The 22,784-nt window shown below is 39.1% G+C and overlaps 1 protein-coding gene across 4 annotated transcripts in view; it reads left to right on the forward strand.

The window, feature by feature from the left end:
• Positions 1-22,784, forward strand: part of CCSER1 (coiled-coil serine rich protein 1) — an 833,168-nt gene that overhangs the window by 487,319 nt on the left and 323,065 nt on the right. For all 4 annotated transcript variants that reach the window (XR_013545785.1, XM_073001955.2, XM_073001958.2 and 1 more), the window contains exon 9: positions 10,812-10,889. Coding sequence is in view for 3 of the 4 variants with exons in the window: in XM_073001955.2 (XP_072858056.2) it covers positions 10,812-10,889 (78 nt within the window). In the remaining variant the exon portion in view is untranslated. The remainder of the gene's footprint in view (positions 1-10,811; positions 10,890-22,784) is intronic.

Here is a 22,784-nt window from a genome sequence, read left to right on the forward strand (position 1 = left end):
TGAAACGCATTAAAACCTGGTTAATGCGTTCCAATCAGCTAAGAACTCACTGTCCAGCGAAGATCCCCCATAGGGGCGGCCATTTTCAGGCGCCTGTACAGCGAAAAATGGCTCCTAAACACAGCGGGGAGCCATTTTGAGCACCCGGTAGCCATTTTGAAAACCCGACGATCAGCTGTTTTGATTGTCAGGAAGCGAACATTGGTTTCTGAAACAGGGAACCGATCATCGCGCAGCGAAATTCCCCCATTCAAAACGTTGTTTTGCAATCGCTTTTGCGATTGCAAAAACCTCATCGTAATGTGGATTCGTTGTTAAGCGAGGCACCACTGTATGTGGAAAAGGACTGCAGAGTTTAAGGGGTTAGTGCCAGCTCCATATCCCTTCAATCATTCCCTACTGAGGCCAAAACAAAATTTGTGAACACATTTTGATGAACCTAGTGGCAGCACATTTAGGACATCAAATAATGCTTTCCATTATTATTTTTTACCCCAACCAGGGATGGAGGGGGAGAGTTTCTGTCTCATGTGTCAGAATACCATGGCACAGCTTGGTACCTTGACCTGAGAAGGCATCATTCCTGTTCCATTGCAGAGAAAATTGCTTGGTAAAGGTAAAGGCTCCCCTTGACATTTAGTCCAGTCGCGTCTGACTCTAGGGTGCAGTGCTCATCCCCATCTCAAAGCCATAGAGACACGTTTTGTCCGAAGACAGTTTCCGTGGTCACATGGTCAGCGCTACTAGACATGGAAAGCCATTACCTTCCCACCAAGGTGGTACCTATTTATGTACTTGCATTTTTACATGTTTTTGAACTGCTAAGTTGGCAGGAGCTGGGACAAGTGACGGGAGCTCACTCCGTTGCATGGATTCGATCTTACGACTGCTGGTCTTCTGACCTTGCAGTACAGAGGCTTCTGCGGTTTAACCCGCAGCGCCACCATGTCCCTTAAATTGCTTGGGCTGGCCCTAAATATATGTTCCTACTTGTAGGAAGGGACTATACCCATATTCAACTGAACACATAATATCTCTTAATACAGTATTTTCATCATCATCAATGCAAGAAGACTTGAAATGGAGGGAAAGGGCTTGGTTTAGGTCTTTATGCATGACTTAGAGATTTACTTTCTTCAAAGTATCATGCCTAGAATCGCCCACACATGCAGAGACACAGTACCACAGAACCAAGTAAGACCAACTTGTGTGACAGTCATAGCTGAACATGACAAGCATGCTGAATAGTTGAGCGGTTTAGGACTCTGGCTGTTGAGCCATAAGCTGGAGTTCAGTTCCCCACTGTGCCTCCTAAACAATGGATGGACTTGATGATCCATAAGGTCCCTTCCAGCTCAGCAATTCTAAGATTATTATTATTCTAAAATTATTATAAAGAATTGAGAAAAGGCCCTTTAGTCCTTAAGATTACACAAATGTTAGAGTGGGGCACTGAAAAAATTAAACAAATTGCAAACTTTCTCTACAAAAGCTTGCAGTCTCTTCTACATGTTCACTGCATCCATCATTAAAACTTATGAAGCGTTCCTTTCCTTTTATCGCTTGATATCATAGCTCATCAGAAGCATTTGTTTTAGTGCCATGGTCAAGATGTAATGTCAAGGCAAAGCTTGGAAAATCTTTGGTCTCAGCTGAAAGAGTGATGCAGTCCTTCCTGATACTTGCATCTGCTCAATAAGGGAAGCAAACATTAGAGTCATTTCTGACTTCGCCCTGTTGAAACTGGGCTGAGCAGAGCAGAACATTTCTCCAGGGACAAAGCAGACTAGGAGAGGAATGAGAAGTGAGGTGTGCTGCAGGAGAGTTCTGGGTGAACTACTTGCACAACTGTTTGTTGTGCAACTGGTTTAACATTTTGTAAGGTAGTGCAAGACATCATCCAGTACCTCCTTGCACAATCAGGCCATTAAAATCCACCTGTGTTCAAGAGATGAGAGCATGCACAATGCTGGGGTTAAATTCTACCTATGCACAACAGGTGCTGGTTGTGGTGTGGTTGTGGTGCTGGAGGAGACTCTTGAGAGTCCCCTGGACTGCAAAGAGTACAAACCTATCCATTTTGAAAGAAATCACCCCTGAGTGCTCACTGGAAGGACAGATTCTGAAGCTGAGGCTCCAATACTTTGGCCATCTCATGAGAAGAGAAGATTCCCTGGAAAAGACCCTGATGTTGGGAAAATGTGAAGACAAGAGGAGAAGGGGACGACAGAGAATGAGATGGTTGGACAGTGTCACTGAAGCTACCAACATGAATTTGACCCAGATCTGGGAGGCAGTGGAAGACAGAAGGGCCTGGCATGCTCTGGTCCATGGGGTCACGAAGAGTCGGACACGACTTAAATACTAAACAACAATAACAGAATATACAACAGGATTCTGGCACACAGCTATATCAACATGGTTCTGAATCCTGAGAATGTTTATGTATTTTCTATTCAGTTTTGGTACCTTTTGTGGTGCTTCTCATAGCTTTCCTACAGAGATTTATCATAACTTTTGTATTAATGAAACACCTTTGTAAAATTCAAGTTAATGATATTCTGGATATTCTTAGGCACAAACTCAGTGGCAAGCTGCTCATGCCAATCAAATATACAACACTATTTTCCAAAATTATTTGCACATATCTCTGTAGCTAACGGTTGAAACTGAAAGCCTTGAATTTTCATCACCAATCTTAAAGGAAGCAAGGGAGAAGTCAAAAGAATGACTTTTGGGGAGCTATATGCTGGGGGTTCTGCAGCTCCTCCAAACAGCTCTGGTTCATGCACCTAATCACCATACTCCTTATGGGGTGGAATGGGATTCCAGATTGGATGCCACCTCAGATGGATGGCGAATGATTTTTCTTAGTAGATTTTTCTGAAGATGCTCCTCTCTATGGCAATGGCTACAGCAGTGGAAGTGGATTTTTTATTTTATATTTTTTTTTGTTTAGGGAGGAAAACGCTGTATTTTGTTGGTATGTCTGAAATGGCTAATGCCTGAGCCGGTTGACATGAATACCAGGCCAGATCAGGTCGTCTATGATCTATTTGAGCATGCATGCATGTGTTTATTCTTAAAATTACTTGTATCTTGCTCACCTTACATTATGTTCTGATGATTAAAAGTAACAAACTCCAGGGAAATGGGAACCTCTCTTTTCTTCCTCTCTTTCATAATTGTGCTTACACAGTTCCCTCAACTTGGTAGGCAGAGAAATATTGGAAGCACATAGCAGAGAGATTTAATTAATGTCAAGAGTCATCAATAAACATTAGTTGCAATTGGAATAAGCTTAGTGTAATGATTCTTGCAATCTAACTGACTAATGCACCTGCCACTAAAATCTATGTGGAAGGTGACTGGCATTGGTTGTTGTGCCTCACATTCTGAGGCTTGGGGAGGATGGCTGAAAAGACTCTTACGGGATACACCATACGAATTGGGTCAGTGTTATTACTGACATCGTATCAGCCAATTCACATTGTATTTATTTATGTTGCTGAAAACATTTATGCCACACCTTTCTGTCTTTTAAAGAGATTGGCCAGAAGGGATAGGATTTTCAGGTTTTCGCGAAGGCTTTCACGGCCGGGATCTAATGGTTGTTGTGGGTTTTTCGGGCTCTTTGGCCGTGTTCTGAAGGTTGTTCTTCCTGATGTTTCGCAAGTCTCTGTGGCCGGCATCTTCAGAGGACTGGAGTAGGAACTCTGTCCATGCTCTGTCAGTGTTTTCTTGGTTCGATGGCTCTTTCGATTTCATTCTTGGAATAGCCATTCGCCTGTAGGGCCCAATTCAGATGGTTGAGTTCGGTGCTGAGAAATTGAGCACAGTTCCAATTTGCCCGGTTTACCAGTGTTTTGGCGAAACGTCAGGAAGAACAACCTTCAGAACATGGCCAAAGAGCCCGAAAAACCCACAACAACCATTTTCAGGTTTGTTTGTTTTTTTACTACAAATCCCACCGTTCTCCATTCTGGGAGTTCTAACTCTCAAGACAGACACTTTGTACCTAGCTGACTCACCTGGGATAAAGGCCTAGAATGAAGGCCTAGCTCTGCTTAGCATCCCATTCAGAAAGAAAGCTCCCAGCTTGCACTGGGGAGAAACAGGAAACTTGAGTGGTCCTAGGTCAGCTATGCCTCAAGGCCTTCCAGTTTAGACCTTTCTCCCAGTAAGCCACATTTAGTTAGGTATAAGGTGCATTTCTAGAACTCCCCAAATGGAGAATTATAGGATTTGTAATGCAAAAAAAAATCTGAAAATCTTATCCCTAATGACAAGTATTTTATTAAGCTTTTGCCAAGCAGACAGTCCTGTAACTGTAGTAACCTAAGAATGTGTTGCTTGCTTATAGTTCTTCTTTTAACTATACTTGTTCCTACCTATGGTAGTCAGAAGGCACTCAGGTAGTGGGAAAACAAAGGGTAAGTATGAATAATGCCATTGTTAATTAAGCAGCTGGATAAAAGTCAAAAGGGTGTTTAGTTGCTGATGTGCACAGAGGCAATAGAAGCAGCCAGTGACACGCAATGCATACAATTAGAACCGTGGATGTGAGGATTATGAGTCAAGATAAGCTTGAAATAAAATACAATTTAAAAAATAAGAAATTGATTGTTTAAACATTGCAGAATTTGGTGTGAGCAAAAGAAAATGGGTGAACACAGTATTTTCAATCAAATAATTACAAAGTTCTGGAAACAACAAACCAAGAAGACATGATGGGGCTGTAATAACGTGGTGAGGCATAGTAGTCAATGTCGGGGCTCTAATGTTAGCAGATAATATCCATCAGATTTCATAGAAGATCAGCATTGCAGTCATTCACATCCTTCATTCAACTAAATATACTGAAGAAGAAACTGAAAGTTTTATGGAGATGTCCAGGAGAAAATGGATTAGACACCTAAATAGAAAGTCAAAAGTAGGAAGATGGGTGGAGTTCGAGGAGAATATGTTTGTTTCCAGGACTTTTTTTCTGAAGAAATGCACAGAAGGCAACTGTTTCCAAAATGAACTGTTGAAAAGTAGAAATACTGGATTTTTGTGTGTTTGAATTTTTGACAAGGAAAAAATAAGTTTCATTTGAAATGTGGATGCTGGAGGAGAGCTTTGTGGATACCCTGGACTGCCAGAAAGACAAACAAGTGGGTCGTAGATCAAATCAAGCCTGAACTATCTCTGGAGGCAAAAACGTTGAAGCTGAAGCTGTCCTAATTTGGGCATTTCATGACAGAGCAGGATTGTCTGGAAATGACAATAATGCCGAGAACGGTGGAAGACAGGAGGAAAAGAGGAAGACCAAATAGATGAGCTGACTCCCTAAAGGAAGCCACAGGCTTTTGTTTACATGTACTGAGCAGGGCAGTGGTGGACAGAACATTTTGAGGATTGCTTGTTTGAAGTTGGAGACGATTTGATAGCATATAACAGGCTTAGTTGAGCTGCTTTTACTTTATATAAGAAAAGCAATGGAACGAAGCAAGCTTTTTAGGAACTATTTTACACAGACAAAACCTCATCCTTTGATACATAGAGTTTTCTATGGTGACCTGTGGAGCTGTAAGCCACCTTTGGCTGTACACATACTGAACTTGGTTCACCTCTCGTTTCAGATCTTCAGTTCTGTAAACATTTAATGTGAAATAGGTCCAAATGGGTCAAGGGAGCATTCTCCTAAGTAGAGATTTGTAGGATTACAGTTTGTGCTGCCCAAACGTGGTGGGAAATTAAATTAGTCTTAGACATTTTAGATCTTACCATGATGCAGAGTTGTCATGGGGACCCATGATGCAGAACTCTTCCCGGACTAAGATATCAGGGAAACTCTAGGTATAGGCTGTGTTATATGACGGAGCATCTATTATTGATCTGCCTAGATAAACTAAGCAGGGAGTGTTTTGATCTCTGTAAGATGAGATGATGGGCATTATGTCAGCTACCTTCTGAAAAGGGTAAGACATTCACAGAGGAGAGTAGGCGTATAGTTGGCTGTGAGTCATTGAAAAAATGGCTTCATCCTATCCTTTTTCATTCTGATTTCTTTATTTCTGAAGAGCAGCTAGTGAATCATGGAGTTCAGAGAGTTTGATCAATAAGTATCCAGGCAAACAAGGGATTATTACTATAGTGGCACAGTTCTGAATGCATGTATGACCTATGGATACAAACTTCTTTTTCACCTGCCCTTCCTGATCTAATCCTTTTATTTCTACTGTGATGTCTTTTTATTTATGTTTGTGAGCCCAATCTCTCCAGGGCTGTTTTCAGAAGCCTTTCTCCAAACACTTGAAAATTGCTTAGGCTTCCCATCTGCTCAAAGGTGTGATTCACAAAATAATCACAAAGAGTATTCAATATTTGGCCAAATCCTAATGTCTCTGACATCTCTCTCTCTCTCTCTCTCTCTCTCTCTCTCTCTCTCTCTCTCTCTCTCTCTCTCTCTCACACACACACACACACACACACACACACACACACACTTGCTTTCCAGTTATTGGTCTTCCAAGAGATTGTTCCAAGCTGTTGCTGTGTTATTGTGAGACCTATAATTTAAAGAAAGTGACCTCTATGCCGACAGAGCAAGTCCAGAAGTAATGCAATGTGTAATACTGGAATTTGTTGTAATTTATATTAAAATAATCAATACAAAACAATGAGCATTATTTGTAATTGATCACCCTATATTAGAATAATTCCTTCTGTGTTATATCCTACAGTAGCTTTCTCACATTCAGTCCATGCCCTACTCATGTTAGGGAGGAACTTTCTATTTAGAAATGACCCATGGCTAGCACATCCCTATTTGTGCTTCAAACTCTGTTTTTCCTGTACTCTGCTTCCTCAGCTTGGTGTGGCCAGATGTGTTGCATTATAGCTTCCATTGTCCCGACTAGTGTAGCTAATGATGTGAGAAGATGATAGTGTAATTTAACATCCCTGGGGGACACTAAGTTGGAGAAGGCTGTTCTGGTGTAATTGATCATTTCTTCTTCTTGGATGCATCTTCATTGAGGGAGGTTTTTTGTAATGTATGTCTCACTTGGAATCAATAGTTGACAGGTACTATGGATTTATGGAAAGTGCGGAATAAAATCCGTTTTAGGTTAGAGACCATTACCGTGAATATAAATAGCAAAGGAAATATTTCATGTATAATGTATTGTGAAAAACAGTTCCTGCTCATAACGAGGGGCAGGAGAACCCCTCTGATGGCCCTGCTATGCCACTATTCACTATGTCACTTACATTACTCAGTCTCATGTACCTTGCACATGACCTGGAAGCAAAACAGAAAGCAATACAGTGTGGCAAGTTACTTTTTAAAGGTAATTCATTCCTCTTTCTTGTTACAGGATTTGAAAAGAAACTTGTTACTCATAACAATGCTGCAAACGTTACTTATTCTATTAATTGCTGCCCTGCTTATTAGTTATGTATTATGTATAATTTTGAAACAGCACCTGACAATTGATAAGAGAGTGTATGAAACTTGCAAACTTCTTGTCAAATTGTATCTGAAAACCCTCAAAATGTCATTAAAAGGATAGTTGAATTTATAAAACGTAACTCATTACACCACTACATTTAATATCTTAGTCGTGTTCATTCAGATTGTATCTTCCTTGCAAAATATGGCCATCTTGTTGGTTATTTGCACATGCATAAGTTTAATTGAGTAACTAATCACAGCAAATTGGAAATAACTAATGAGATGCTGGTTGTTTTAGAAGGCATATGTCTGTGCAACAGGTGTCTACTTAAGTAGTACAAACAGCTCCTCACTAGCTAGAGGCAATTTACTGTAGTGAGTTACACAATTTAACTTACACAAGCGTACCTCACCAAAAGGCTTTTGACCAATGACTCCAAATTCTAGACAGGTTTTTTCTAGATTGGAACGTAACCTTAATTGAAGAGCTGAAGGGGAGGAACAACTAAGAAGGAGCCAGAATTTATACCAGTGAAACCTAAGGAGCATAACTCTTTTGCTTTGCCAAGATGTAAAAAAAGTTATTTTTGCTTCCACGCCAAATTCAGAATGCTAGTGTTAACTTATAAATCCCTTCACGATTGGGACCTTGTTACCTGTCAGATCATCTCTCCTTAAGGTCATTGACCTGAGCCACCGTGTCTGTCCAGGCTTCGCAGTTGCGAGCGATCATCCCTAGAGAGTCCAGGAACACTACCACCAGGAGGTGGGCCTTCTTAGTGTGGCCACAACACTGTGGAATATGTTGCCTATTGGTGTTCATCAGACTCCCTCCCTTCTGGCCTTTATGAAATGTGTGAAAGCTAAGCTTTTCTAAGAGCCCTTTGATAACATCCTCCCCATTTGATACTCTTGTGGACCCATGTGTTTCAATTAGAGTTTTTTTTTTTTTTTTTTTGCCATTTCCTCAAGAGTTCTTTTGTTTGTTTTTATCATTTGTAAGTTTGTGCTGTGGGCAGGTTATTATTTCTATTGCTGTTAGCTGCTTAGAGCAGCATTCTTTAACTAGATGGGTGGGATAGAAATGTAAAAAGTAAATAAAATAGATCTGTGGTTCCCAACTGTGAGTCCCCAGATGTTCTTGGACTAACACTCCCAGAAGACCTCATCACTAGCAGTGCTGGCCAGGAGTTTTGGGAGTTGTAGGCCAGAAACATCTGGGAACCCACAGTTGGGAACCACTATTGTAGATGTTTGGCAGGTATTCGCAAATAATCATAACTTGGCAGAAACCAGCTTGTAGATGGAACAGGAGGCAGGGATAAGTTGGGAACTTCCCTCAGAATCGTGTAGCTATGTCTTCTTTTATGGCATACAGAATTCTTTATTAAAATCCCATAAGAATAGACAGAGTCCACGTATTCTGTTGCAGTGAAGCTTCTTTGTGAAACTTATTCTGCTCTGCTCAACTGTAAGAGAAAATGACTAAAGTGGATATTGGATCCAGGTCATGTAATGATCCATTGTGTAATAGACGTCCGGGAGGAATGGAAAATGATGCTAAGTCATCCAAGAAAAAATTAATGCTAATCTAATTGTGTAAATGATCTTACAGAGTTGCACTAGAAATTTATCTAAGATACACCTCTAGCAGGAGTAGTTGCTTTGGTAATGTCCACTGGCTGTCTCGTTCATACTTTGCAAATAATGTACTCTGACACAGTTCTCAGTTTCAAAAAAAGGATTGCAAAACATTTGAATGGATATGCTTTGAAAGAATATAAAGGATCACTGCTCTCTTTTACATATCTATTTAGAATAGTTAATAAGTTTTAAGAACTCCTGCTTTCAGGTAAATATGTATGCGATTGCAGAATTATACAGTATGTGTACATTCTCACAGAAATGTTACTGAAAATATATACTTAGATTTGTATTCCAGTGATTGTTTTTGTACTTAACATGAAAACAAGACATTAAGAGGTTTATGAATGAGCATGTACAAAACTGACAAAAACAAGTGAGATACTAATTTCCGCCGCCCGCCCCCCCAGTCTTTAGATGAGACATCAGCAGAGGTGTGTTTGGAATCTAACGCAGATGATAAAGAACAACAATAAGAAGCTAAACTAGAGGAAACATGAAGTACTGAAAATGGAGGGAAATAAAACCCAGAATATTGACATTTTGAAAAGCTTCTAAATGTGTTTTCACCCTTATACCTCATGGAGTTGTATCTTTAACTTACACTTATAATCCTCCCCAGTGTTGGTTCTGCTGTGTTTATGCGTATTCCCTTGGATGAACAAATGCAAGTGATGGTCCTTACATTTTTCACATTATATAACAGACAATTAGATGTGTAAAATTCTAGTAACTTCTCCAGAGAATAAGACTGTGGATGTCTTGTTTTCTTTTGTAAAGTGGTACTGTCTTAAATTAGTTTCTGAAGAAATAAAGCTTTGCATATCACACTGTGGTTCTCCCTTCCTAATGCTGTTCAATTAACACCTAAATCAAGGCGAAAAGCCTTAGCATCTGCCTAGTAAATGAACTAGCAAGACAGCTTCAGGGGAATGAATTTTGCATTTAGAATAAGCACCATAATAAGCTTTGCCTGGTACCTTTTATAATGCAATGTCTGCAGTAGTTATTTGGATGTTACTATCTGAGCTGGCTAGATAGCTCAGTGAATTAGTTACAGTGGTGACTCGCTAGACGATGGTAATCTGTTCCACTAAAATCGTCATTGTCTAGCAAAAAGCCTTTCCCCATTGGAATGCGTTGAAACCTGTTTAATGCGTTCCAGTTGGGAAGAATCGTCGTTGTCTAGCGAAGATCGGCCATAGGAAAGCCACTTTGTGAACCGCCGATCAGCTGTTTAAATAGCTGTCTTGCGAAGCTTAGGTCCCAAAAACACCCGTTTTGTGAGCGTGGAGGGAGCTGTCAAAATCGCCGTCTAGCGAAAATCAGTTTGCGAAGCAGGGACCAAACATTGTCCAGCAAAATTCCTCCGTAGGAATCACTGTTTTGCGAATCATTATAGCGATCGCAAAAAAGTCAATGTCTAGCGAAAAAACTGTCATGCGGGGTAACTGTCTAGCGAGACACCACTGTATAAGGTTGGGTGTTCAATTCCCCAGTATGTCTCCAGGGTCAAAAATGATCCTGTGTAGCCATGGGCAAGCTGCACAGCCCCTGGAAGAAAAGAATGGTAAACTATTTCCAAATATTTCCTACCTAGAAAACCCTGGAAAGAGTGGCCATAAGTCAAAATTGACTTGATGGAATGCTGCTGCTGTTGTTACTACCTGAGGAAACATAAAAGAGAAACATGACTGACCTGATGTTTGTTGTCTTTTTTTCACAGGAGAAGGCCCAACATTTACAGAGCGCTCTTGTCTCTCAAGCAGATAAATCTACACAGACTGAACTTGTAGGCCACGATGTAAGTAACTGTATTAAACAGTTTTTCTTTTATCTTCTGCATTGATATTTAAATGTCTACCTCCTCTGTTCTTTTTCTGCTGCTCTGTCTGTGGATTGATGTAAAAGTGTGCAACGCCATTTATCTTTCACTGCTAAATGATTCTCAAATGCCTTCTGCAACACACACAAAAGATAATTACAGCTACCTGCCAGCATACCAATGTCCTATTAATTGCATGTTTTACCAACAGTTCCCTTGTATGCTCTAGAATTTGTGTGGAGATGAACTGGGAGAATATGTATTAGTATAAATTGGTATCTTCTGTATTTTCAAACCTAAAAAAGCATTTACATACTTATTGCAACTTTATGAACCTATTATGCTTGTAATTACTGGAGGGTAAGCCAGTCACCCTACCCTTGGTTTTTACATTGTGCTACAAAGGAAAATGGAAGAACTTTGCAAATAAGTTTGCATTAATATTTTAAGCATTGAGTCTCAGCAGGGGGTGTAGCTAGTAATTTAATTGAAAATTAGAATTTCTATATTGATGCAATTATGAACAGTGACTGTTAAGAAAGTTCACATTTCTGTGGAACAACTGAACATTGGTTTGTATGTACTTCTTCCACCTCCCCCATTACAGCTGTCTTTGAAAGTGTATTGGTAATCAAGAACATTGCAAGCAAAATTCATACCAATTTGAAAGAACATTGTACTATTGTTTTTCCCAATGGTATTTCCTAAAGTCAATCTCTGATGTTTGATGTAGACTTGGATGTGTTTTTGACTTGTTCCACTAGCACACATTTTTGTTTTGTGTGTGTCACTTTTGTTGAAAGACTATGTATGAGCATCTGAATTAGTGGTCAGGATAGCACAATTTACTTTTTCTCTTAGTATACGTGACATTAACTTCAAGGGAATATTATTTTGGTTTGCTTTATTGCTTTTTAAAGAAATGGAAATAGTAGTCAGGATCATAGGTGAAGGAATGGTTCTGGAGATTCTGACATGTGACTGCAAGAAAACAATCAAGAATCTTGTTTTTCTGAGTTAAAAGTTGTGTGATTCAGATGTACTACGTCTATCTGAATTTCCACCCCTACATTTTACTTTTTAATCTGTTTTTCTGTTTAATGATATGTGTGCATCATACAATGCTTGTAATCCTCTTGCATAAATTACACCTGGAGAAGGCTGATGACATCACTGGTGGGATTAGATTAGTCCCACGAGTTTGTCCAACTTGCAAATAGTCACTTTTATCACATGGAAGCTATGACATGGAAGAAGGAAGTCTTTAAATCCTAAAAATGTACCCTTGTGAATAATGTCATCTGATGGCAATCAAAGACTTTCTGTTTCCATTTTGGGCTCCCACAGCTTCCACACAATGAAAGGAATTATTTGCAAGACAGACAAGCCATGGATGTGAAGGGAAAGTCTGCAGTTTCTGAAAATATCTCAATTAGTGACATCATCAGCCTTCTGGAGTGATAACTTACACAAGTCAGTACCTTGCAAAAGAAGAAAATAGATTGAAGTTATGAGGTATGATACAAACTCAGAGTTATATATGCCTACATACATGTACAACAGGAAGATTTAAATGAATGAGAACAATTTATAGGTCCATGCTGATACTATTACATTACAAGAATACATGTAGGAAGAGAGTATTTTTGTTTTTTTAAATCTTTATCCAACCAAGCAAAAGGCATCAGTCAGAAAACAACAAATAAAAGCAAGAATAAAACAGTTTTTAAAAATGATGAAACAATGCACAGATGAGAAAACACACAGAGGCCGGTGTTCTGAGAAAACTACTCACGCCTTGCTATCCCACTGAAACAACTGAATTTTATGTGAGCTACAAAGCTTCTTCAGTTTCAGTCATAAGAGGCTTTATGGGGCTCCCTGGAAATGAATCTCACACAAAAAGTGTTACCGCAGAGATGGCCCTTGCCCTGTTATAACCTTCCTTTTCCCCTCAGTTTGATGTGAAAAACCTTTCCTTAAGATAACTATTTGGTTCAGTTCTGTTTTATCAGATTAACACAAACCTTAAATGGACACAAATAGGTTTCTAACCCTTGAGCATGCTACTGCCCACTTGTTTTCCTATGTGAACAGTTTAAGCTAAATACTTCACCACACAGGCATCTTCCAAGGTTGATAAATTCTCAAATGAACATTATTTTGCAGCTTTATTTTGTTTAATGACTGTGATAGGGCACGTGAACCATAGTTTGTGGCAACCACATTTCATGATTCTCCAACAATATATCTCTTGTGTTTCATAGTTAGTATCTTTCATTATAATAGCACATGTGTTCTTTGCATAAGTTAACAAGCATCCAGATATGCATATATCTTGATCTGACCAGTTTTAGCCAATTTATATTAGCAAAAGCATATGGGAGAAAATAAATGCAGGTGGAATATTATAGGAAAATGTGACATAACACTTTTCTAAACCCAAGAAAGGGAAGTCATTGTGATAGTGAAGTGATCCAACTAATGTTATATCATATACATTATGTGTTCATAGTTTGTACATGTATCTGTAAAGTATATGCCACCAAATCAAGTATTTTAATTCAAATGGGAAACTTTAGACAGAACCTTCTAGTTGATAGACATTAGTCTGAGTGGAAAGTGATGGTTCTTTTTCAACCATGGTATTTTGGAGGCATTCTTTGTCCTATTTTTTCAGACCTAATCTGTTTTACTAGTATAGAATTTAATGCATGTCTGCTCTTGTCAGAATTCTTTGAATACATTCTTTCCTCAATAAGGTGGCTCTTCAACATTATGTTTGCCTGTATTCACCTTCTACTATAACCTTATTTTAGTATTATGGGGATTGCTGAAGAACAGCAGAACAGATTTCCTTCACTGTTATTAATAATATTTCAGCCAACCTCATCCAGATGTAGGGTGGTTGACACATAATATGTTAGAGGCTCATTCTGAAAAAGATAGATATCAAGCTGCAACAACATAGAAACTGGATATTCCCATTATCTTTGGATGTGTGTAGTTTTCAGGACAAGAAATAAGATATTTCGTTTCATTTGTTTTCCAGGATGTCAAGAACAAAAATGACTTTGTGCTCAGTTGAGCATTTGATCTCTCACATTTGCTTGTGATTTTGCTCACTTCTTTATTTTCTAAGCATCTAAGTACTTGGATTTGCCCCAAGTTTAGGAATTTGCCTTCCTCTATAACAAACTGATAACATGAAGTGCTAATTAAAATATAGGAAGCAATCTAATTTATTTTGGTGAACATGAAGACATCGGTTTCTCTCTCTCTCTCTCTCTCTCTCTCTCTCTCTCTCTCTCTCTCTCTGTGTGTGTGTGTGTGTGTGTGTGTGTGTGTGTGTGTGTGTGTGTGTGTGTGTGTTTGCACAGGCAGTCTAGAGAGCTCAGTCAAATGTCACTATCAAAAGGGAACCAGTCAGAAAGACATTGTTTCTAATTTATACAGCAAATACAAAGAACGACATCTAAGCAAAATGCCTCATGTGCAACCTCTATTTGTGTGTGTGTGTGTGTGTGTGTGTGTGTGTGTGTGTGTGTGTGTGTGTGTGTGTGTGTGTGTGTGTGTGTGTGTAGACAAGCATGCATTTGTGCATGTGTGTGAAAGTGGCATTTACCACTTAAGTGCTGGGTGTATTTTAAACGATCAATGCCAATTTAACATCTTCTTAACCTTCCTCAGTTCTTCAAAGACTTCTTTGATTTGGAGATCAATGAATAATTTTTGATGTGTCAATTGAGTTATTAAAACAAGGGCAGAAGATGAATAGACCCAGTCAGGTTGCAGGGCAGTTGGTGATGGAATTATGCGAACTCCTAGGGGTAGCTCTTCTGATTAGCAAAGAGATAGGAATCTCAGGCTTGAAGCAGACTTCTGTCAGATGCATTTGAAGACAGCCAGATGCTTTTCCTAAGTCTTTAATGTGCTTTCCTCCTGTGAGAGAGGAGGAGCTTCTTCCATCCAGGCCTAATTTAGGGCGCAGAACTCCTCAGTCTTGTCAATGGCATGTTCTGGGTAAGAAAGTCTGCTTTTACAGACCACTCCTGTTACTATTGATCTCCATCTTAGCTGCTTCACAAAATCAAACCTTGCTTTGGATTCATTCTTCATTCAGGCTGTGACTACACTAGCAAGCTGAATTGGAGTGATTAGGCTTTGCTGAAGCTTGGTTCACTTCTGTTTTACACTTCTGTTTGGATTAGGTGGTCGCACAGACTGTAGATTGTTTTGGTGCCAGCATCCACATTGGCCCCTCAATTTGATGCAGTTTGATCCACCCCACAGCCGTCTTCCCTTTGATCCCACTTTCTGTTAATCCCTGGATTTTTTTTATGGATTATTGTAAAGCTGGTGGGCTATTTAAAATACTGCCTGGCATTAGGGAATAGGGACTGCTTTCAGAAGTTCTCCGTAATATACAAACACGTACACATATACCAAGGAAACATAGTAATAGTCTACAGCAGAGGTCCCCAACCTTGGCCCTCCAGATGTTCCTGGACTACAACTCCCAGAAGCCTTCACCACCACCTGCTGGCTAGGATTCCTGGGAGCTGGAGTCCAAGAACATCTGGAGGCCAAGGTTGGGGACCACTGGTCTACAGTACTTCATCAGAGTTGTTACTATTTCATATCGATTTTTATCTCTTGATTTTGTCTGTTCAGAGGTGATCCAGCTTTAAACTAGTAGTTTCTTTAAACAAAATACTTCAAGGCAATTAGGGAGAAAGATCCTTGTAGTAGGTGTTCCTGCTGCCCTGAATATCATCTTAGTACCCATCTTAGTACATCACCAGAATACCACTCACAAACAGCCTCCTCATGTGTCACAAAGGGGATATTACCTCACACTCACTCACACTTAATTCACGCTGCCACCAACCATTCCCTCAAATAATACTTCAGGCCAATGTATGATTTTAAAATAAAAGAACTTGTGTTTATTGTGTACGACAAAAGGAATGGTAAATCACTTGAATAAAAATAATAAGGCAATCACTGTAATAAAGTAACACTCACACACACTCTCTCACAGATCCTCACTAGATAGCACAGTTCTTACTTCACAATGTCTTCAAGCCCTAACCTTCCTAGCATAACCTTATCCTGGTCCCTAATCAGCCCTATCTCAAATCCCTATCTAAAGCACTCACACCATTCACTCCCCTTATATACACTAGCTCCGCCCCTTAAGTCCCACCTTCCGTCACGCTATTGGCAGATGACATACAGCTTCAGCAGTGACTGACAGGTGATGTCAACATTACTGTAACAGTACCCATCTTAGTACATCACCAGAATACCACTCACAATCATGCCTTCCTCATCCTTTTTGAGAATAAAACAACAAATCACGTGGAGAAAAGTCCATTCAAATTGTTTCAGCTTGAAAAAAATAGAAACCTCCAGTGGCAGAAGAAAAAAAAAATTTCTCACGAGGATCAGAAAGGACTGAACTGAATGGAATTGACCTTTGTGTCATATGATCAATTTTTAAAAAGAGCAAATATATCTATTTTACACCTGCAGCAAATCCTCCAATATTTGACCATGTAGTCGCAACCTCATTCATTATATGAATACTGTATTTGAGCTGTGGCTTTGTTATCAGCAGTATTCACAGTTCATGATGGGTGTGATTGCTGAAGAGCGGTGTGTTAAAGAAATTCATAGAGAGCATAAATGTCCTTGGAATTTACACAGTTATGGCTCTGTTATATCACTAATAGAAGTATAAGTATAGATACTGTGATTCAAGTAAAGGAGGACCGCACTGTGAAATATGTTCCTCTTTTCTTGGACCACAAACCAGGCAAAGATGTTAGGCTGTAACAACATCATATCTCACCATAAATAACTCCCATCCGTTCATTGAGATTGATGGGAGTTACGGATCAACAAACATGTGAAGTGGCACAAGTTGCCAACTACTGCTGTTGGGCAACCGAAGTTCTTCTATGAAGCCTCAGGTTATATGAGGACTGCTTGTCCCTTAAAGTAGAAAGATTCAGACTCTTTTATATGATGAAACATTCTGTTTTGGGATCTTTTACCAAGGCAGCATGACCTATATGTTCACTGATTATAATTCAGTGTGTGTTTCTGGAGCTGTTAATTAAGGTGACATAATTCCATTGAAATTTATTTTAATATTAAATATTTACCTCGTAAGAGGATCATTCAAAGGCAGTCCCATGCTGTTCTCTGAAGTACCTTGCATTTCATCCAGATCTATTTTATGTAAGATCCAAGCCAACGATTCCCCCACCCCCAAATGGTAGATTGCATTTGCTGATACTAATTGCAAGGCAGAAATGTACAAACAGAAATGCATATATACCAACACAGCCTCAGGTTCTTGCTTGCTTCTCTGTTTATTTGTATTTTGGTATCAGATTTTAGTAGGCAGGTTGTCGTGTGATAGGATAAAAGAGAATTGCTAAATTTCTATATTCTATGGAAAGCACTGAAAGTTAGAAGATGTATCTGCTGCCTTGCAGCTACTGGCTACTCTCACGGCTACACAAATTAACACTAACTAAATTCCTAATCTGAGTAATCACAGATGGACAGAGTTTTAACATGGCTCTTTGTGGTGGATTGTTTTACAATTAGCATATGCATTAGCATAATGCTTGATACAGTGCTTTCTGTTGAATAATTGGTCATCAATTGTTATAGTGCAGTCTGCATCTGGAGTTCATAATTTGTTTTGCTGTATTTGATCCTTCTGAGTTCAGTATCAACTTTGTGCCACCTGCCTTGGTTCCCTATTCTTCTCTAGTGCGGCTGGACACAACTATACGACTTCAAAGTTCCACAAATGAAAACGTTGGTGCAGTGTTCTTCCATCATTCCTAGTGGGACAGGAACTCATTCCTATGAATCTGTTTCGCTGTCATAGTGCTGTGCCATACTTGGTGCAACCCAGTGCAGAAATATGTGCTCAGTGATTTACTTGCAAAACTGTGTGATCAGTGTTAGCTTTTAAAGTAGAATGGGTGCTAACTTCACCTTCAGTCTGGCATGCTTACTTGATTAATTGGTTACTTAAGTCATGCTTAACAACTTTCCTTCTTTTAGAACGACTGTATAATGAAAGCTCTCTTTTCTGTTATACCTCCTTTATTCTGTTCTCATTCTTCAGTGATTTAAAAAAACTGTTTTGTATTCTGACTTATTTTCTTTAATGCTGTTTTCTAGTATGTTCAGTTTTCTCCTTATCTTTTGCAATCATCTGTCCTATTAATTGGAGACACACCGTAAAAAAAAAAATTGAAACATTACCATTCGTACACAGCAGTAGGTGTGGGTGGCATGTGAGCTGATTTGATATAACAGTCACTATTGCTTGGACGGGATTGTGGTCATTTGAATGGTTTGGATCCAAAGGATGGTAGAGGAAAAGAGTCATCTAAAAATGTTTTCTAACAGCTTGCGCAAATATTAACACAGCTGACTCTTTAGCAGTTCTAATGGTTCTGGTTGAGCAAGAGGAAAGCTGTAGTTGAATTGTATTTGACTGCTGTCATGCATCATTCCAGTATGTAGTATAAAACAATGTAGACAGGTTCAGCATGTGAAGGATCTTGGATCCAACCTACTGCCTCAAAGCAAGTGCACATGGTGGAAGGAACAGCATGATTTCTCAGACAGTTCATTGCATAGTAATAGTCACCATAAGGTACAACTTTCCCAAAGTCTTGAAATCAAAATTGTATAGATAGCTAATATAATCCAACATTTATTTGCACCCTTCACCCCTCTTTTTATGTTTCCCACAATACTTTCCTGCCATCTATCCATCTGTTCCACTAGCAGACATGGTGGCAAAAGAACTGAATATACCTGCAGGCACTGCTGCATAAATCTCATTCTGCTTGGGAGCTGTTTTACACGAGCTACTGGGCTGTTCTGTCTTTAACAGGTGGCAACTGTGGCCACACATTTGCGGTTGACTCCATTTAAATCCATTGCTGCACAACACTCCCACGAGGTTTCCTGCAAAGGAATGGAATGTCTTGTCTTTGCCACCTGACAGAAAGTCTGCCAAAAATGCTTACTTGTAACATCTGTCCCTGCCGTTGTTAATCTCTTCTGCTGTTGCAAGTAGATTTTCCCCCCTCTGTCTTCCATATTAATCATGATAGTATTTCCAGCGTCTGAAATATGCCACATGTCTCAGAACATGTTAGCAATACAACTATCAGCACCTCCTGATTGGATTCAGGTTTGCATTGCTGTGTGTCCCTCTGTATTTCTTTTGAGAACAGCTGTAATACACACTCACAGGTGGCCATGAAGGCATGTGCTTTAAGACATGTTATAGCTACTGTTTCACATGGTAGATATCCATTGGTTTTTAAATTGCTTCTTTAAAAGTGCTTGTCTTACATAAATGCTTCCTTTTCTGTGGATATGGATGAGGTGTGGCCATTTAAGATAAATTCATTTCAGATCTCACATAGAAGATTTAGCCTGAGTCCTGGATGCTTCAGAACAACACTCACATCATCTCAAGACACCCATAGAATCTCTTTATTGTGATATAATATGACATAGTACCTGGCAAAATCTGTTGAACCTGTCCCTATGCAATATACTCCTCCAGTTACTCCGGGTTCAGCACAATGAATCAATTTAAAATGTCCTCACTATATTATGCATGGGGGAATCTCACACTTTTCTCTGAGGAATTGTTTCTTTTTGAAAACCTGTCAGGAGGTTGTTTATTTTAAACGACACTACGTTGTGCTATTTTTTGTTGTTGTTGCTGCTCTCTGAACAGCCATAGCATTTTATTCTATCCATGGGGCATTTCCTGTGCTGAAATCTTGGTGATGTGTTTGAGATGGTCTGGATGATGTTCCATCAGGAAATCAGCAATCGTGCCTACTATCCAAACTGTTTCCGGTTTTTATTTTTTATTTTTTTAATAAACAGTACTGCGCCACATGCATCACATAGGCATTTTCTGTCTGCAACACTGATACAGTGCTATGCCACTTGGAATAAAAAAAGAGGAAAGAAATTGACTTTGGACAAAATGGTTATGGAAAAGAATGCAGGCAGAATCAGGACAGACTAATGGGCAGATCAAAGTGTCAAGCAGGGGTCTATTTAAGGCCATTTAAAGAGCGTCTTAGTCCCCTGCACTGAATCAACCTGGTTCAAATGAAGCTGCACATGACAATAGAGACAGTGACACACAGAGAATGTGTCATGGTATACAAGGATACGCTGACACAACTCTCAGAATATTTTGGCATTTTAGTTGCACTCTCAATTATTGCGATGAAAGAGACAAGTGAACATTGTCAACAGAACCTGTGCATTTATAAACATGCTCTTGATTGCACTGGATATGATCATTAAAGCCTAAATATAACATCAGAATATCTGCCTTCTTTGACATGAATCAGTCTGACAGTTCAGGTCTTCAAATGGGGCTCTTCTTTAGTCTTCCCTCTAAACTGAGATGTGGACGGCGATAGTCCATGAAATGGGTTTTTCCATTGCAGAATCCCATCTTTGCAATGCTTTCTTGATACTGTTTCTACTAGTGTTTTCATGCCAGGTGAAGGTCTTTTTAGCATGTTTCTAATCAAGTCCAAATGAGAATCCGCATGATGCGTTTGACAGTAGTTCCCATCACCTCTGTCAGCATTAGCTATGGTGACTGGGGGTAATGGGAGTTGTGGTTGGGAGTATGAAAATCTTGCTGTCTTACTTGTGGTGAATTTCTCAAATTCACCTCTCAGTTTCACACCAGCCTTCTTGTTTCACCTCATTACTTTCCCAAATGTTGAAAAGGGCTATTTAAAACAAAATCCAGATGAATATATATAATTTTATACATTTTAAAACAAACACAGCTTTCTGTGCTTGTTTACCCATCGATTTCTGTGCATTTTATACCCATTTTTATATTGTTCAAAGCAAATGTATGCACGATTTTCCATTGTACACATTTTGACTATGCACAGAATACATTAGAAACCTGAGAAATAAGCAGATTTCACAAGCAAGATTCATTCTGTTCCATTGACAGTCTGGGGAAATATGAAATGACTATGTACATGTAGAAATTCAAATTCAATGAATATCTTTTTCAACTCTAATGGCAATCCAATACATCTGGAGAGCCTGAAGTTAAGGAAGGTTTAACATTAAAGACTAAACATAGTGCATAAACACTTATAAAATTTATACAACTATAAAACTATTACAGCCACATTATATATAAAAAATCCAACGAGCCTAGTTATTATTAAGTTGAAGAAGCAATTTCTTATGCAGCATCTAAATTCACTGCAGTATGTAGGCATAGTAACATAATTTTAAAATAAAACTCCAAAAATACATTGATTCGGGTGGATTATTCCTATCCGATAAATGAAGACCATACATAATTCAACATTTTACACTGAAAAAAAATTATATATAATTTAGTATGTATGAGGGACGTGGTGGTGCTGTGGGTTAAACCGCAGAAGCCTGTGTGCTGCAAGGTCAGAAGACCAGCAGTCGTGAGATCAAATCCACGCAATGGAGTGAGCTCCCATCCCAGCTCCTGCCAACCTAGTAGTTCAAAAGCATGCAAATGCAAGTAGATAAATAGGTACCACCACGGTGGGAAGGTAACAGCGTTCCGTGTCTAAGTCGCACTGGCCACGTGACCATAGAAACTGTCTACGGACAAACGCTGGCTCTATGGCTTGGAAACAGGGATAAGCACCGCCCCCTAGAGTCTGACACAACTGGGCAATTTGTCAAGGGGAACCTTTACCTTTACCTATGTATATTTTAAAACAGCCATTGTATGTTTGGCATGACTTAACATGAATCTGATGGAGTGGACTGTAGTCCACTAAAGTTTGTGCCCTATGCAACAGTAACATGCATACTCCTCTGGAAATTTCATGTAGACTGAAAGCATGCAGTCTATGCCTGCAGAAGGCTGATGATGTCATCAGCATGGATTGTTTGTTTGTTTGTTTGTTTTGAAAAAAAAACACTTCTCTCTTGTGGCTCCAATAGCTCATGTGCTCCCTTTCATCATGTAGAAAGCTGAAGGACCTATGGGATGGGAGGAGGAAGTCTTTAATTTTCTAAAATTATTGCTGCTGGGATGATATTACCACTCGTGGCAATTTTCAATAATGAAAGACTTCCTCCTACCATCTTTCAGCTCCCACAGCTTCCACATGATGAAAGAGATTGCACAGAAACTGGAATACAGAAATAGGAATTACTTAAATTCTAAAAATCACTTTGTGATGCTGACTTCATCAGTTTTCCTCATACATTGTTATACCATCGGTATTTCAGCTATATGCCTATAATACATAATTTCATTTACAACATATGAATGAATGCTCCCCACCCCTTTTTACTTGCTTTTCTGCCTGATTACTCTTGCACTGTTTATGTCAGAGAGCTAGTCATATTCTCCTCATGACTATGAAACCACTAACTCATCAGATTTGCTTGTTGGGCTCAGTATGTGGGATAACCAGGTTTCCTTTATATTAGTCATTAATTGGATTCAAAGCAACAGGAAGCTAATATAATTTAGTTAATTCTCTTCAGTTTGTTTTGTTTGTTTTGATGCTTGATTATTCCCTAATTGTGTTCTTCATATAGATACCGGATGGGGGTTTTTTTTGTCCAAATGCTTTCTTTACGTATAGTGTGTTTTAGATTATGTTTATAGCATGATTACACTTATTTGAATCATTTATTATTCTGTTTTACACTTAAATATTTTAATGCAGCCTTTTCAGAGCACAAAGCATGTGAAATTCAAATATTGTTTTCTGTCTCTGCCAGCAGTGATGCATGGAATGTAATCTCTTAAGACTC

Source organism: Pogona vitticeps, chromosome 5 (assembly GCF_051106095.1).
Source record: "Pogona vitticeps strain Pit_001003342236 chromosome 5, PviZW2.1, whole genome shotgun sequence".
Classification (NCBI taxonomy): Eukaryota; Metazoa; Chordata; class Lepidosauria; order Squamata; family Agamidae; genus Pogona; species Pogona vitticeps.